Here is a 17,271-nt window from a genome sequence, read left to right as displayed (position 1 = left end):
TCCCCCTGCTTGTTCCCTCTCTCGCTGGCTGTCTCTATCTCTGTTGAATAAATAAATAAATAAATAAATAAATAAATAAATAAATAAATAAAAAGAAAAAAAGAAAGGTATTGGGTATGGGCATCTGACATGAAGGAACAAAAGAAACATTGACAAAAACAAAAGCAGTTTTTCTGATAAAATTGACATCCCTTGATGTTGGCCTTTTTATCTATTTTTATCTTTTTAAAGATTTTATTTATTTGAGAGAGTGAGAGCGAGTGAGAGAGAGAGAGAGAGCATGAGCAGGGGGAGGGGCAGAGGGAGGGGGAGAAGCAGGCTCTCCACTGAGCAGGGAGCCGATGTGGTACTTGATCCCACGGCCCGGGTATCGGGTATCATGACCTGAGCTGAAGGCAGACACTTAACCGACTGAGCCACCCGATATTGGCCTTTTTAACTGAATTATTGCTAAGTTCGATATAGGTGTAGAATGCTGATGTAGACGTAGATCTCCCCAGGGCTTCAGGTGAGCCAGGAGAGCTGTTACCTCTGGTCTTAAAACTTTTTCAATACCAGGTTTACTTTCTTTTCAACTTCATACTGAAAATGTTATTATGTACTCAGTTAGTTCAGGATTTCTTTACACTGATGTGCTTAATCTTCATGGTTCATCCATGTAGAACTGGCAGTTCTCACGAATATTACCCACAACTCTAAGTAGATATGCAGTGCACGAAAACAGTGAGTGGATCTGACCACATGAATATAAATTTAAAATGCAGACTGTCTTTTGGTGACTTAACTGTCTCAATCTCAGTTTGCTTACTTTAAAAATATAAATAGTAACATGTTTCATTATTAATGTAAAAATTAGAATTAATATGATAAAAGAAATGACAACAGAATCTGGTATATGGTAGGTACTCAGTATTTATTAGCAAATAAAAATTCACAAAACGTCAGGGGAAAAAAGGAGGCTTTAAAAAAATTCTGGGCAGATACTTTGTTCAAAATTCATAGATACCTTTATAATATTTTCTGCTTCGGTGTTTTAATTACCAATAAGGATTTCAGTAAGCTTCATAGCTACACATTTCTACATAGGAGCCCTGTGTGTTGGAAGCTGAGTTTGTAAACCTTTAATGTGTGGAGGGTTTTATGAGACTTCCCCTTCCCAAAACAAAACAAAACAAAACAAAACAAAACCAGTGGCTGTTTTTGGAGGTGATTTCCATAAGAGAAAGGGTTAGTTGGTGGTTTCTTTTGACATTGTCAACTTAGAAATATTTGATTTACAAATATCCTAATTATCAAGTCTCTGGTGGTGGCCTCATTTCTCTTCTGTGACTACCATCACAAGTGCACATATGCATGGCACTCACCTCTTTCACTGAGTGAAGTATAACTTTGTAAATCTTTCTTCCATTATTATAGAACAGTACATGGAAAGGGAATTACCCATTTTTGTTGCCGAAACCAAATTGGTGGGGCAATGAATTCTGCTTCCCAGCTGGAAATGTGAATTTGTTTTCACTTAGAAACAGTAAGAACTTTCTAAAATAATTGTTTGAACAAACTAATCCTGTAAGTACAGGGTAAAACTTATACCTAAATGAGTGTTTTTCTTTTTCACTATAGTAATCTTTGGAGATTAAATACTCATAGTAAGTACTGCTTTTTAATGAACTTGCGTTTAGAATTCTTGTTTTGGAATTTGCTTTCAGAATATTTTTTTGCGGTATTTTTAGAAATAGGAGGTCTTTCTCTTTTGACGTACTCTGGGAGATGGGGAAAAATTAAGTTCGTTTGAATTTCGGCAGAATAGTTAACCAGCTGTTTGACTTTGGGCATATTGCTTTTCATATGAGAATTTGGTTTATTCATCATGGATGAAGCGTGATCCCAACATGGCAGGGTTGTTGAGAGAAGTTGAATTAGATAACCAAGTAAAGCACCTGGCATGTGTTACCCGATAAATGCTCTATTCCCTCTTTATCTTTTCTCCTTGTCTTTTAGTGTCTCTTTGGTTTTAGAATCAACCAAAAGATAGAGTTAAGTCTAATTTAGAAAAATGATGTTTTTGATGTCTGTTAAGGTAATAGTAATATCATAAAAAGCCTAGACTTAGATTGCAGGAGGCTTGGTGTTGTGCTGTCCATTAGCTAATGCCCTCACTTTTCTGGATAATAGTAATAGGTATCTACTGAGTGTTGTCTGCTGAGTTCCAAACATGTTCCACACACTGTGTTAGGTGTTTTATCTGTAGATGTCTCATTACTTCTAACATCAACTTGACAAAAGTTGCTGTCTATTATTCCCATTCTACACATCAGTAAGTTAAGGCAAAGGAGTTAAATGACTTTCCTGAGGTTGTACAGTAAGTGGCAGGATGTGAATGAATTAAAAGTTCTTTTCCTGGGACCTGGGTGGTGAAGTCGGTTGAAAGCTTCCGACTCTTGATTTCGGCTCAGGTCTGATCCTCAGGGTCCTGAGATCGAGCCCTGTATAGGGCTCAGCACTGTGTCTGCTTGACTTCCTCACCCCCCCCCTTTTCTCTCTCTCTCAAATAAATCTTTAAAAAGAAAGTTATTTTCCTTGTATAGACTCTTCAACCTTTCTTTCTGTAAAATTGGGATACTAATTTTATTTTATGTGGTTGTGGTTAAGTTCTTGCTCTGTGAAAGAAGTGTAACGGTGTCTTGCTCTTGGATCAATGCCAGGCAGTAACAACAATGTTCTCTTTCAAAGTGTTGATACAGGTAAGATTAAGATAGTATTAATGATCTTTGCTTTCTATAGCTTGTGTTTGGTTGTAGCTTTTTTCTTTATTGTGTAAAATATACATACAATGTAAAATGTTACCATTTTAATTACACAATTCAGTGTCTTTAGATACATAGTGTTCCAGTTGTTCCTTTGAATTATCATATTCCCTCCAAAACAACACAAAATAAAAATAAGCAAAGTTATTGCACTATTCTGTGCATATAATGCTGCTAACTGGAATGTTAGTGTTTGTGGTGTCCCGGGAAGCTAGTAGTCAATACATCAGTTCACTTGTTTACTTTTTTTTCTTCTTTGTGTGTAGTCAATGTTATTTTCCCACATATGATAGATGTAGCTAATGTTATAAACAGATATATTACTACTTTCTAGGAACTTATACTATAAAGCACAATGGAAGTAGGCAGCTGCCAGTGAATGCGGAGAGAAATTCAGTTGCAAAAATACTCATTTATTTAAATACATTGAAGTAACATATTGGTTAAACATGAACATATATGCAGATATTTTTTTGGATGAGGGATGTGTTGGTAAGTGAATTTCATATTAAGATAGTTTCAAGGCAGACGTATTCTCTTCTGTCTCTTACCTTTAGAGAGGCTCTTTGAGATCAGCAGGAACTGTTTGAGGTGGCAAGGACAAGATGCTTTTTGTTGGTGGGGGAATAAGTGGAAATGAAGTAATCAGAAGATGATAAATTGAAAAATGTTCCTGGGAAGTGCGAAGGGACCTCAGTAAGTGAGTTTGTATAGGATGGTCTGTTTAAAATGTTTGGAAGGTATAGTTGAACTAGGCACTTTCTTTAAGTAAAATTTTTAGCCAAAAATCAGGGGAAACTTCTTTCTTTTTATAAGAGTAGAGACTAATTAATAGGTACTTTTAATACAAAGCCAGTGATTAAAGAGATTCAGAGCTCCAAGAGGCAGTCATTAGTCAGGAGGGGTCTAAAGTAAAGGCCCTTTATTTTCTGTTCAGTGTAGCACTTACGACATAATTAGGTACATCTGCAGTGGTTTCTCAGCCCTCTATTGGTAAGATTTGTTTCCTTTAATGGGTGACTTTAATTATATGAGTAAATATTAGAGATTCTAGAGTCTTCCACCTGCATTTTTATAGCATCCTGGTATAACATTGTGTATACCAGTTACAATGTTTTCTTTCTCATTTGTTGTTCTGGCATGTAATATGCTCTTAATAAATGTTAGCATATTTTGAATATCTACACCAAATAATATAATAGATAATGGGTTGAAACTAACTTCTCTCTAAAAAAGTATACAGTGGCCTTTATTAATTACTTACTAGATTTTTTGAGAAACATCCATTAATCCTACTATATGCTAGGTGTTGGTGGTATGCTAGACTGGAAATACAAGGGGCAAAAGGCTCACCCTAAAGAGGATATCAGAAGAGAGAAGACATTATTTACTTTTATTTTGAATTTGAATCATATCTTTAGTTTGTTGAAAAATGATACCAAGGAATTATCTCTAAAGATTTTAGAGAACATTTATTCTCAAAATATTTAGATTGGAGTATTTAATTTGATAAATGCTTGAACTATTAATGGAAGTACTAAATACAGACAACATTTATTTAAAGAATTTCTCTCAGTGGTGGTAATTAAGAAAATCCTAATCACAAGATTAGTTGCCCGTATGGTAAGCCAAGTTCTTGGCAGTATACGATGTTGCACGTTGTTAACGGGCTACAGTCATTGGTTTGTGATTAAGAGTTGGCTGGCTCCCCTTCTTAGTTCTCTTCTGCATGAAATTTGCTGACCTTAAGGGTATTATGGGACGGAAATTAGCTCTGAAGACTGGATTTACTTTTTCAGCTTCAGTTATTTCTGAAGCTCTTGTTTTCTCAGGTTTCCAAACCGTATTTCTTACATATATTGATTGACTGGGATGACAAAATAGAGAATATGGCATAAATATTTATTCCTCTTAAATATGGAAGGCTGAATGGAATCCCATTTAATACGTTTTAAAACTGTTTGGCTGGGCTCAGCCCTTTTTTTTTTTTTTAACCTAGACTTGTAGGTCTGAAATGTCAATCATATTTGTCTCCTTTCTTTGACTGCACTCAGTTGTCCCTTCAGTATGACCTTTTCTTTCTACACTGCCATGATTGTGGCTTATATTCTGTTACTTCCTGCCTGGACTGTTGGAACAGACATTCATTGGTAACAAGCGTGTAAACTAAAGTTTCTTCTCTAGATGAAAATAAAACCGACTACATGGGAAAGCATATTTTGAACTTGAAAGCACTATACAAAATATAAATTGTAATTTCTCTCTGTTACATTTGTCATTATGTCACAGTCCTACTTAAAAATCATCGTTGCTTCTTTTAGACGCCTCTTTCAGTGATTCATCGTCCTTCAGTGGCTGATGGCTCCAGGCTGTCTTTCCAGGCTCATATCCTGCTGCTTCTCCATCCAGCAGTTGCTAGTGTTTTCTTCCTCTCTTTGGGCGACTGTTGGCATAGCCAAGGACAAGGCTGTTCTCTGCTGTGTGGGACTGGCCCAGGCATTCTAGTTGCTTAACATTCTTGGCTTCCACACCCCTCCCCTGCAAGTCCGCAGCAGCAGTGTGGGGAGAGCTGAGTGTGAGGGGGACAGGCAGAGCACTGGGTGGCACTCTCATGGAGAAAACCAGTCGGTTAGCCAAACTACTCTTTGTTGGTCTCAGAGCTCATCTTAGTTCCTGAATGTCGTATTGTCCCACCATTTTGCACCAATGCAGAGACCCCTGAGACATCTGTGACATGTGGGTAACCTTCCCTTGAGCCCGCTTATCAACGAAGTTATATTCACTGTCATACAGCTTGCCTTAGGTTGAGTCAAAGCCTATTCAAATTCTTGCTTTTTTCTTTTTTCTAACTCCACTTATTAAAAAAATCCAATTTCTCTTTCCTAATGCCACCAAAAATGTAATTGCTTGCGTGTAAAATTCAGGTATCATTTTTATTAGGTGTAGTAATGTATAGTAGCAATATACATTTAATATATATATAAAATAATATATAGTAATAAAACTGGCTTAGTCTTTTCCCCCATGAAGTTTCATCTTTACCATGAGTGTAAAAGCCTTGAGGAAGACCATCTTAAATATTTTAAAGTTTCCCTTGATTATTTTTGCATAATATGTTCTTTATTTTGTTTAATAAATATTTAAACAGTAATGTTTGACAATGAGTAAATAGACTTTAGATTCTAGGCGGCCATTGATTGTTTTAATAGGAGAAGTGATGTTAATAGATTTTTACTAATTAGGTCGATTTAATATTAGTGTCATAAAGAGGTAAGAAGTTTTGTTGTCATTTTCTGCATCTTAATTTTCTCATCAGCCATGTAATTTCTTTTTTTTTTTTTTTTAAAGATTTTATTTATTTATTTGACAGAGAGAGAGACAGCCAGAGAGAGAGGGAACACAAGCAGGGGGAGTGGGAGAGGAGGAAGCGGCTCCCAGCGGAAGAGCCTGACGTGGGGTTCGATCCCAGAACTCCGGGATCACGCCCTGAGCCGAAGGCAGACGCTTAATGACTGAGCCACCCAGGCGCCCCAGCCATGTGATTTCTTGAAAAGTTTTCCTTTTTCAAACATTTATATTGAAAAACCGATTAGGTTAGTTATTCAATAAACAAATGTTTTTTGAGCACTTGCTGTGAGCCAGGCACTGTTCTAGGCACTCAGGAAAGAGCAATGATCAAAACAGAAGCCTGTAATCTCATGATTGCATTACAGTGGGGGAATTGGGCGGTAAGCATATATATAAATACAGAGTATAGTGCACTGTGATACAGTACTATGAAGAACAATACAGCACATAGAGTCAAAGTGAAGCTATTTTAGTTAGGGAAATAAGATGGCCTTTGAGGAGAAACATTTGAGTTTGAATGAATAGTTACCCAACCATGGGTGGATTTGGGAGAAAGAACTTTGCATGCCAAGGAAACTATAGGAGCTTTCAGTGAGTAATTTAATATTTATTATTAAATATTTATTAATATTTTTTCTCCTTTATATTCACTTTAGAGTAATTCCTCCATAATCTGGCCCTCATGATATTGCCAGTCTTTTGGTTATCCAATTAAATGAGAATTATAGTGCCTACTTTCTAGGAGAGTGAAATGTATAATATGTAATTCATATATAGTTGGGTATAATAGACATTCTATAATTAGTAGTTATTGTCATCATTGTTTTGTTAGCATGATAACTATTAGCAGATTATGTTCCTGCCTATGGACATCTTCCTAGAGAGCACTTGCTCATTTTTTTTTTTTTTTAAGATTTTATTTATTTATTTGACAGAGAGAGACAGCCAGCGAGAGAGGGAATACAAGCAGGGGGAGTGGGAGAGGAAGAAGCAGGCTCCTAGCAGAGAAGCCTGCTGTGGGGGCCGATCCCAGAATGCCGGGATCACGCCCTGAGCTGAAGGCAGACGCTTAACGACTGTGCCATCCAGGTGCCCCTTGCTCATTTTTTAAGAATAAATGTAAAGATCACTTCTTGAATTTTTTTCTTGTTCTTCATGTAGACAGGACTACTCCCTTAGTTTTGCTACCATTATATATTTATTATATGTCTGTCATTGCATTTGCCATATTTAATTTTATTGTTTTACTTTTTGTGTACCTGGCTTCTAACCTAGAGTCTGGCATCTATATATTTGCTAGATAAATAACTTGTATTCAGAAGTTCATTTATTCGACTTCTAATATTTATGTATATTTAAATCATTCAACAAATATATCAATCATTTCAATCGCTGTGGTAATAAACTTACTATCAAGGTTTGTTCAAGGGGAGTGTTGAGGTGAGGATGTTATGAAAAAGAAAGGTAATGTAGAAAGTGTAGGTATATATCCTAGATTCTCAGTATCATTCATGGACTGTCTAGTGATCCCCTTCTGTGGGACACATTTATGCTTCTTGGTGTTCTCAGCTCCTCAGGTCCTGGTAGTATGTGTGGTAGCAAAACTTTATTCTCCTCTGATGTTGGGTACTCTGATCCATTTACGTTCATTATACTGACACTGGAGCATGGATCGGAATCCTGAAGACTTCATTTGATGCCTAGCTCTGCCGTTTCTGGGGATGTGATCTTGAGCAAGTTACTCATGAATCTCCTTTCCTCATCTGAAAAATGTGTCTCACACCAGGTTGTAGGGATTAAGTTATGTACAGAAAATAGCATTGGATTCTAGAATGTAATAGATGTTTCATTTTAGGTGGGAATCATTAAAAATATTTTTTTAAAGATTTTATTTTTTTAAGAGAGAGAGTGGGGAGGGACAGAAGGAGAGGGAGAGAGAATCTCAGGCAAACTCCATGTGGAGCACAGAACCCATTGCGGGGCTTGATTTCATGACCCTGAGATCATGACCTGAGCCTAAATCAAGAGTTGGACACTTGGGGCGCCTAGGTGGCACAGCGGTTAAGCGTCTGCCTTCGGCTCAGGGCGTGATCCCAGCGTCATGGGATCGAGCCCCACATCAGGCTCTTCTGCTATGAGCCTGCTTCTTCCTCTCCCACTCCTCCTGCTTGTGTTCCCTCTCTCGCTGGCTGTCTCTATCTCTGTCGAAAAAATAAATAAAAATCTTTAAAAAAAAAAAAAGTTGGACACTTAACCAACTGAGCCACACAGGTGACCCTGGGTGAAGTCATTTTAATTCATTAAACTGTATTTCTGCAGAATCAGACTGAGCATTTGTTTGAGTAGAGGGAAACAAGTTGGAATTTAACAGTGGTGTTGGTTTTATTCTGTTTCAGCTGATTTCTTTTTCCTCAGTAGAAAGTGCTGTTCTTGATTCAGAGAAAAGAAAGGAATACTCATTGTATAATGCTGAAAAGATTTATCACATAATACAAAGTGAGGGTGCAGAGCAGAGGAAATTCGTTTTTTAATTGTTATGTGGATGTCCAGCACCAAGCACAGGGTGTGGCACGTTACAGGCACTCCGTATCATGTTTAATTGAACAAATGAATTTGGTTTAAGTATCTGAGAAGCATGTTTCTGGCTATGGAATACGTGATACATGCTGGTGCATTTCGGATAGCTAATGTAGATGTCAATGAGATACTGGCAAAGGAGAACCATTTCAGCATTTTAGCAGTTGTCTTTGAAACCCTTATATGCACATTATATGCACAGATCTTTTGTAACAGTTTGTGTATTTGAAAAGAAATTTAGGTCTGCTAATTTTAGTTAAAATGATCATTTGTGCTGAATTAACCTAGAAGGGAAACAATTGAGAAAGAAATGAAAAAGACTTTAGAACAGGTAATGGGATTCAGGATTCTCAACTACTCTAAGTTAGATTTCTAGTCCTTAAGTCACTGTACCAAAAGGAGATAAAAAAAATTTTTTTTTAAAGGTTTTATTTATTTATTTGACAGAGAGAGACAGCCAGCGAGAGAGGGAACACAAGCAGGGGGAGTGGGAGAGGAAGAAGCAAGCTCCCAGCGGAGGAACCCGATGTGGGACTGGATCCCAGAATGCCGGGATCACTCCCTGAGCCGAAGGCAGACGCTTAACGACTGCGCCACCCAGGAGCCCCAAAAGGAGATAAAATTTTATGTGGGGAAATGGATCACTCCTTGCCATACCCTCAGCTCCTGTCTTTCCTTTCCTTCTGCTGCTCCAGTTTGGCAAAACACCAAATCATAGAGCAATATTCATCATTTCCCTCCTCCATTCCTTGGACGCATGGAGTATTGCAAGCTGCTAGGATTACAGTAGCACTTCCTGACAGCTGTGCCTCCCAGCCTTGCCACCATTCTGTCTGTTTTCCACTGTCACCAGAATGATCTATCTTAAGGAATCTGATGGTGTTAGGCTTCTCCTTGAAAATCCCCTATGGGCTTCTTATAGTTTTCAGGATAACTATCCAAATTCCTTAGTTTGGAAAACGACTCTTAGAGATCTGGCCCCTTCTTTCCAATCTTTTACCTGATCTCTTTTCTTTTTTCCATATATTCTCTGTATTCCGGACATATTAACTAGTGGCATTTCTCTGAACGTTCGTTTTCTTTTCATGTCACTGAACATATGATGTTTCTTTTTCTAGGCATGCATTTCTCTCCTTTCCTATAGTCATCAACTATAGGTCATTTAAAACTTCCCAAGGTTACCTCTAGAAAACATCTGACTTTTCTTTTCCAGTCTGTATTGGTGACCTTCCTCCATGCTCTCCTAGCACCCTACAAGTGGTGTTTTCAGTGGTCCTTAACCTAATGTAGTATTCCAAATGCTTCTCTTCTCACTAGACTGTGAGTTTTTTTCAAGTACAAGATACTTTTTTTTTTTTTTAAGATTTTATTTATTTATTTGACAGAGAGAGACAGCCAGTGAGAGAGGGAATACAAGCGGGGGGAGTGGGAGAGGAAAAAGCAGGCTCTTAGCAGAGAAGCCCGATGCGGGGCTTGATCCCAGAACGCTGGGATCACGCCCTGAGCCGAAGGCAGACGCTTAACGACTGCGCCACCCAGGCGCCCCAAGTACAAGATACTTTTTGTCAGCCCTTTAATTCCTCATGCCTGTCACTGGTTTGCACAGTATAGAAGCCTAGAAGTTCATGATTTAGTTTGTATACGGAGTAACAGAATTTATCAGAGACACAAAATTGCCTAGCTAAGTCCTGAGTATTATGATTGTGAGAAATAGAACATGGTTCCTGCCTTGTTCATAAGCTCAGTCGTGTGGGCAAAATGACCCATGAAGCAGTTAGAGATTAATAAAGTACAACATCAAATGAGGACTTAGGTTGAATGATTTGAGAATAAAATGTAATCGAATTTCAAATTCCTTGGCGTTTCATATCTGTTCTTTATTTTTCTCCTTAATACTTACACTGCTAACATGCTCTGCCTTTTGCTTATTTATCTTGTTACACTCACCTTCTCCACTTTGCTGCAAATTTCATGAGGAATTTTAACTTCTTTTTTCACTGTGGTATTTCCAGTGCCTGACACATGGTAGATGCTCAGTAGACATTTGCTGAATGGATGGAATAGTGTTCAGGGAAGGAGCTAATCCCTAGAAGATAATACAGATATAGTACAGAAACACTTCCTGTAGAAGTTAATCCTGAAACAGACCTCGAAAGATAGTTTTATTAAATAAGTAAAAAAATACCAATTTTATTTTTACATGAATTTTTTTCAAATCAGATGTTCCTCCTAATTTTCTTTTAAAGCTTTATAAGGTTTTTAGAGCCCTCATCATTCATTTCTTTTTGAGTTTGACAGGGTTGACAACAAAGCCTATTTAATCAGTGAGTGATGCTAACTACCCCTTGTATACTTATTGCAGTAACACTTTCACTTCACATATTTATTAGCAAAATAAAATATGTAAAAAAAAATAGCTCTGCTGGAGGCAATAACACATTGTATTCGGATCCTCTCTATTTCCATATGTTAGGATACCTGGGAGTTTATCTTTTACTTTACATCCATTCAAAATAAGTACAAATGAGTTGGAACTTGTAGGCATATCAGGGTTCTGGTTGTTTTGTGAAGTAGAGATCATAATTGACCACTGTACTTGCAACAAACCTTGATCAGAGTTTTAAATACACACACACACACACACACACACACACACCCCATATAACTTAGGAGCATTTCCCCTTTTTATAGTTTTCCTTTTCTGTTTGCTTCTCTTCCAAGACTAAAGGAATTAAAATTACATTTTGAATTAAAACTATTAGAAATGTTAAGTCCTCCAAAGGGTTACAATTAGAACGTGCATGTAATACAGATTTGCATTATTCTTTTAACAAAAAAGGAAAAAAAAAAAGTAATTGGTTTCTAGTAGTGGCTTCTTGGAATTTTTTTCCTAAGCACAGAATTAGGTTATTTCTTAGACCATTATAGCTGCAGTAGATCTTAGTAAACATCTAGACTACTTTATTTTAAAATACAGGCATGGTATCTAAGACACAAGGACAAATGACTTGTACAAAATCAGACACTTAATGTATAACGGGCAGAATGATGAACTAAATTTTTAACTGTTGTTGAGAAGACCAAACTGTGGCTAACCCTTCTGTTACGCTAGTAATCACTTTAAACTTTTAGGCCATTTCTATTTCTAGAAATACATGTGGATCTGATGATGTTTTCAAAGGGTATTTTAGTGACCTGGTAAAACGGTAGAAGTAAGTCCTTGGACTTTTGTCAGTCTGCCAGTCAGCCAGATTGGGTGTGAATGAAGTTTTGGCAGTGTGTTTTCATTTTCGTGTATAGGCTGTTTACTATTTGAGTCAACAGGTAACTTTTACTACTCTGATTTTTAAGCTTTGAAAAGCCTTAAATTGCCTCTAAATTGTTAGTTTTTGACAACCTGAATATGGAAATTTACACATTTTCCATAGGAAAAGTTTTAACCAATAAATGTATATTAAAGAAAACATGAGGAATACGATTTTTGAAAATTCAGTGTTCTTTTCCCCAGTTTTTCCTTGTTAAATTTACGAAGTGATGTGTTTTAAAAGGTATTCATATGGGTGGATTCTGATTCTTAAAAGTGAAAAAAAGTCTCTATCATATGGCTCTTCTATATATCCTTTTCTTGTGTTCACTGCTATATTTTCTTGGATTCATATTTTAGTTAAGCTGGATTCTTCAAAACTAACATCTTGTATTCTATGATTTTTAGGGTTTTCTTTCTTAAGGGGTTCTATTTTTTGGGGGAGAAATAATTAGTAAACATGATGGGTTGGAAAAGAAGAAAGTGGTTCAATATATGTAAGAATATAGACAACTTGAAGTCAGTGCTGGAGTTACTCCTGGTGGTAGTTGCGTAATATCCATTAAATTGAGTTATTTATTTTTAGTGAGTTGTGTTCATATATTATACTTTCAATGACTCTCCTAGACTTTTAAAGACCCGTTGGTTTGACTTAGTCTGAAATTTAATATGTTGTTTTTCTTTTAATTATGTTCTCAACTATATAGCCTATGTTTTGGTACAGCAAGTTAGTGATTGCCCTTTATTCTCTTTCAGATCCCTGCCTATCACTGAGTCCACCATGCTTCACAGAAGAAGATAGATACAGCCTGGAAGCTCTTCAAACAATACATAAACAAATGGATGATGACAAAGATGGTGGAATTGAAGTAGATGAAAGCGATGAAGTAGGTGGAAAGCTTTCCCTGTTATTCTCTTAAATTTTCCCATTATTCATCATGTGAGTCAGCTTCATCTTCAGTATCTTTAGTTTTTCTCTTTGCATTCTAATTTTACCCTTTGTATTTACACGCTTTTCCTTTTTTCTTTTTTCCTCATGCGTATACAAGTCTTCCCAGTTTTATAAGAATCTTCAGTCTCGTGTTCTTGCATTTCTCAAACATATATCCTGTTCAGACTACATCAGTTATTATCTATTGCTGCTTTATAAACCACCACAAAGCTTAGTGGCTTAGGACAGCAACGGTTTGTCATTTCTCCTGATTCTCTGGGTTGACTGGGCTCAGCTGGGTACGTTTTCTGTTCCCTTTGGTATAGGTTGAGGTCACTGTGATGCAATGTGGTTGCATTCAGCTGGGAGCTCTGCTGGGGCTAAAATGATGACCTCTTAGCTTTCGCAGTCTCTCTCCATGTGGTCTCTTATCATTCAGAATCTAGCTCAGGCTTCCTTACAGCATGGCAGCTGGCTTCCAGGGGACAGTGTTCCAGGAAAACAAGTTCCTATGTGAAAGTGCTTATCATGCTTCTGCTTGCCTTGCCAGTTCCTGTTAATATCAAATTGGTTAAAACAAGTTATTTGGCTAAGCTCACAGTCTGTGTGGGAGAGGATTATATAAGGGCATGCATGCTAGGAGATGTGGTTTATTGGGGGTCACTGATGTAATGATCTCCTGTACCCACTGTACAAATAAATCATGTTTTATTTCTTAAGCATTGTCATCTTCCCCTTGGCATCCCTTTGGCATCCCTCTTAGTTTCTCCATAGAAGTTTTTCTTTATTTGGTTGGAGTCTTACTCTAGCCAAGTCCCCTTGTTGTTTTTCAGGCCTCTTCAATCTCTTTCTTATATTTGTTATGATTGAGATGCTTCTCTTTTAGTTTATATGATACTAAATTACGTTTTTTGCATTATCATCTAATGTCATGTAATAGTGACATTCTCTAATCACATTGTTACCTAATTGTAACATTCTCTACAGATTCTTTTTTTTTTTTTTTTTAAAGATTTTATTTATTTATTTGACAGAGACAGCCAGCAAGAGAGGGAACGCAAGCAGGGGGAGTGGGAGAGGAAGAAGCGGGCTCCTAGTGGAGAAGCCTGATGTAGGGCTCGATCCCAGAACACTGGGATCACGCCCTGAGCTGAAGGCAGACACTTAACGACTGCGCCACCCAGGCGCCCCCCCAAAGATTAATTCTTGACCTGCTCTGTAACACATTTACCTTGCGAATGCTCATCCTTTGGTAGGCTACACTTGATTCCTCCATCTCTAAGCCAATGTAGGTTCGTGACCTGCATATATTGCTTTCTGCCTGCCATCTTTTGAGGGTTCTTACCTTTGCTTTCAAGTTAGTTTGTCTAAAACAAAATCCCAGCTCTCCTGTTTGAAGTCCCTTACTGTTCAGTGGCCCTTCTGGACCTACTTCTCCTTAGTTTTAATTCTTCGAAATCAGGTATTGGTGGACATTTTTGTAAAGGCCCAAATTATGGGTTGAAATGTGTCCCCCACAAAAAAACATATTTCGAAGTCTTATTTGGAATATGACCTTATTTGGAAGTAGGGTAATTTCAGATATAAATAGTTATGATAAGGATATACTGGAGTAGTGTGGGCCCTTAGTCCAATAGGACTGGTGTCTGTATAAGAGAGGAGAGCACCACATGGTGACACAGACGCTGGGGAAAAGATGACCCTATGGAGGCAGGGATTGGAGTTACGGAGCCACGAGTCAAGGAATGACAGACAAGGATTGCTGGTGACTCCAGAAGCTAAGAGAACGGCATGGAACAGATTTCTCTGTTATTATAGAGTTCAGTTTCCTCAGTGGTCAGGTGGGTGGGACTGAAAGTCCCATCTCTCTAATCGCCTGGTCTTCCTGCTGAGCAGCCCCATCCCAAGGTGATCTAGAGGCCCCATTCTAAGTCCTCTTTTCGCATGAACTCAGGTGTGATCAAAAGGGGCAAAATGCACTCCTATCACTCAGGAAATTCCAAGGGTTTTAAGAGCTCTGTGCCAGGAACCAAGGACAAAGACCAAATATATTGCTTCTTATATCACAATTACAGAAATATTTAAATCTGAAAAGATAGCAAAAATTCATATTTTTCAATCATTAAAAATACCCTCCCAAGGAACGATCTGTTAAACTTGCACATAATATATAGACAGAGAGGGATTAAGCAAGCTTATGCAGGTATTTGACAGCCTATTTAAATGTATCTGATTGCATAATAGTTCCTCGAATTACAAGTTATTTTAGTCTTTTTAACCTCATCATCAGATAATGCTCAAATGTGTGAAGTGTTATCATTTATCACTGTGCCAAACAAAGTAAGCATGCATGGCTATATAATTTATACTTAAGTGGAATTCATCTTGAGTCTTTTAAATTTCAGTGGAATTCCAAACATTTTGTAATAAAAGTTAGAACTAAAAACTTTATGTTAAAATGTAAAGCTTATGTTAAAAGAACCTATAACTCTGTGAGTATGACAGGTGAGCTTTAATGTTTAGAAACAGGAGATGTTATTCTTCTCTTGGTATTTCTTCTAATATTAATATTCAAAAGTAAATAAGGTATGTCTCCATATTTTATTTGTACCTTACAGAATCTAGAAGTCCACTGTCCAGAATGGTAGCTACTAGCTACACTTGGCTGTTGGGCACTTAAAAATGAGATGTGTTATAAGTGTAAAACACACATCAAATTTTGAATATGAGAAAAATAATGGAAAATACTTAAACTTTAAAATATTGATTACCTGTTGGAAATGATAATATTATGGGCATACTGGATTCATAAAATATAAAATGAATGCCAAATGTTTCTTTTTACTTTTTAATGTGACTTCTAGAAAATGTCACATCACATGTGTAGATCAGGTTAGTTTGTATTGGAAGCACTGATCTAGAGACTGTGGCATGTTGTAGGCTTTAAGGAATGAGTTGTTAATTCTGTGGGTCTTGGACTATTTCAGTGCCTTCTGATCAGCATAGCTACGTCTTGATTTATATTTCTTGTTGAAGTGTCTCTTTTTTAAAGAAGTAAATGGTAATATCATTATGGGTTTCTAGCAGTCATCATCAGGAAACTTCATGAGTTTAATAGGAAACCTTAGTCAAAAAAATTAAATTCTTAATTTCTTGTGATCTTGGTTTAAAATGTTACTTTTTTAGGGGCGCCTGGGTGGCACAGCGGTTAAGCATCTGCCTTCGGCTCAGGGCGTGATCCCAGCGTTCTGGGATCGAGCCCCACATCAGGCTCTTCTGCTCTGAGCCTGCTTCTTCCTCTCCCACTCCCCCTGCTTGTGTTCCCTCTCTCGCTGGCTGTCTCTATCTCTGTCAAATAAATTAAAAAAAAAATCTTCAAAATGTTACTTTTTTAAAATTTAGAAAAATATTTAGCATTTGGAGATGGTGCTTGAAAACGATTTTTTTTCTCTTTAGTACTTCTGCTTTTGTTTTTTGTTTTTGGTCATATGAGAAAGCATTTACTCTTCTAATTTATTCATGCATTTAATATTGAGCTAATATTTGAAAATCTGTTTATGCCAGATACTCAAATAGATCTTGGAATATATCTGGGACAAAACAGACAGAATCTCACATAAATCTTTAAGCCCTTAAGTGGACATTTTGTTGGATGCTTGTGAAAAGGCAGACTAAACAAAAAACAAAATAAGCAGGAAAAAGGGGGTTGAGGATGGGTAGATGATGGGTAGCTGTAATTTTAAATAGGGTGCCCTTGGCAGGCCTCATTGGGAAGGTGATGTTTAAAGTGTATACTGTATGCAATACTTGGACAAGTAGAGTAAGTATCTGGCAATTTTTCAGAGCTATTCTCAAATTGAAAATAGAGGACATGAGTGTTTTATATTAGGAACAGGATGTAAAGATGTAAAGCTTTTGCTCTCCAGGTCATTGTCTTCTGGCCCAAGATCAAAAAGATTAGAGTCAGTGTATGCTCAATCTGTGACCTGTTTAGATTGAGTTTTTGATTACAATCAAGTTCATCTATTCTGCCAATATTGAAGATATTTTAGAAAGTGTAGGTACTTGATTAAGAAATACTTTTATTAAATAAGAGAAATGAATGGTTTTGTTGCCTTGAACACAGTGTAGGAGGCAATGAGAATTCACATTGTTATTGCCTGCTTTGTTACTGAAAACTTTATTATAGTTTCTAATGTGTATGAACTTTGTTTTTACTTTTTCTCTTTTTTAAAGTTTAAAAATCCTTTTTTTCCCCTAATTTTTCTTCCTTTTTATATCCACACACCTTTTACTGATGTCATTTG

The 17,271-nt window shown here is 37.0% G+C and overlaps 1 protein-coding gene across 2 annotated transcripts in view; it reads left to right on the top strand.

Moving 5' to 3' along the window:
* STIM2 (stromal interaction molecule 2) overlaps nt 1–17,271 on the top strand; it is a 138,499-nt gene that overhangs the window by 45,699 nt on the left and 75,529 nt on the right. For both annotated transcript variants that reach the window (XM_034671988.1, XM_034671989.1), the window contains exon 2: nt 12,790–12,920. In XM_034671988.1, coding sequence (XP_034527879.1) covers nt 12,790–12,920 — 131 coding nt within the window. The remainder of the gene's footprint in view (nt 1–12,789; nt 12,921–17,271) is intronic.

This window comes from Ailuropoda melanoleuca, chromosome 11 (assembly GCF_002007445.2).
Source record: "Ailuropoda melanoleuca isolate Jingjing chromosome 11, ASM200744v2, whole genome shotgun sequence".
Taxonomy (NCBI): Eukaryota; Metazoa; Chordata; class Mammalia; order Carnivora; family Ursidae; genus Ailuropoda; species Ailuropoda melanoleuca.
Note: the sequence above shows the minus strand (reverse complement) of the source record. Positions and strands in the feature narration are given on the sequence as shown.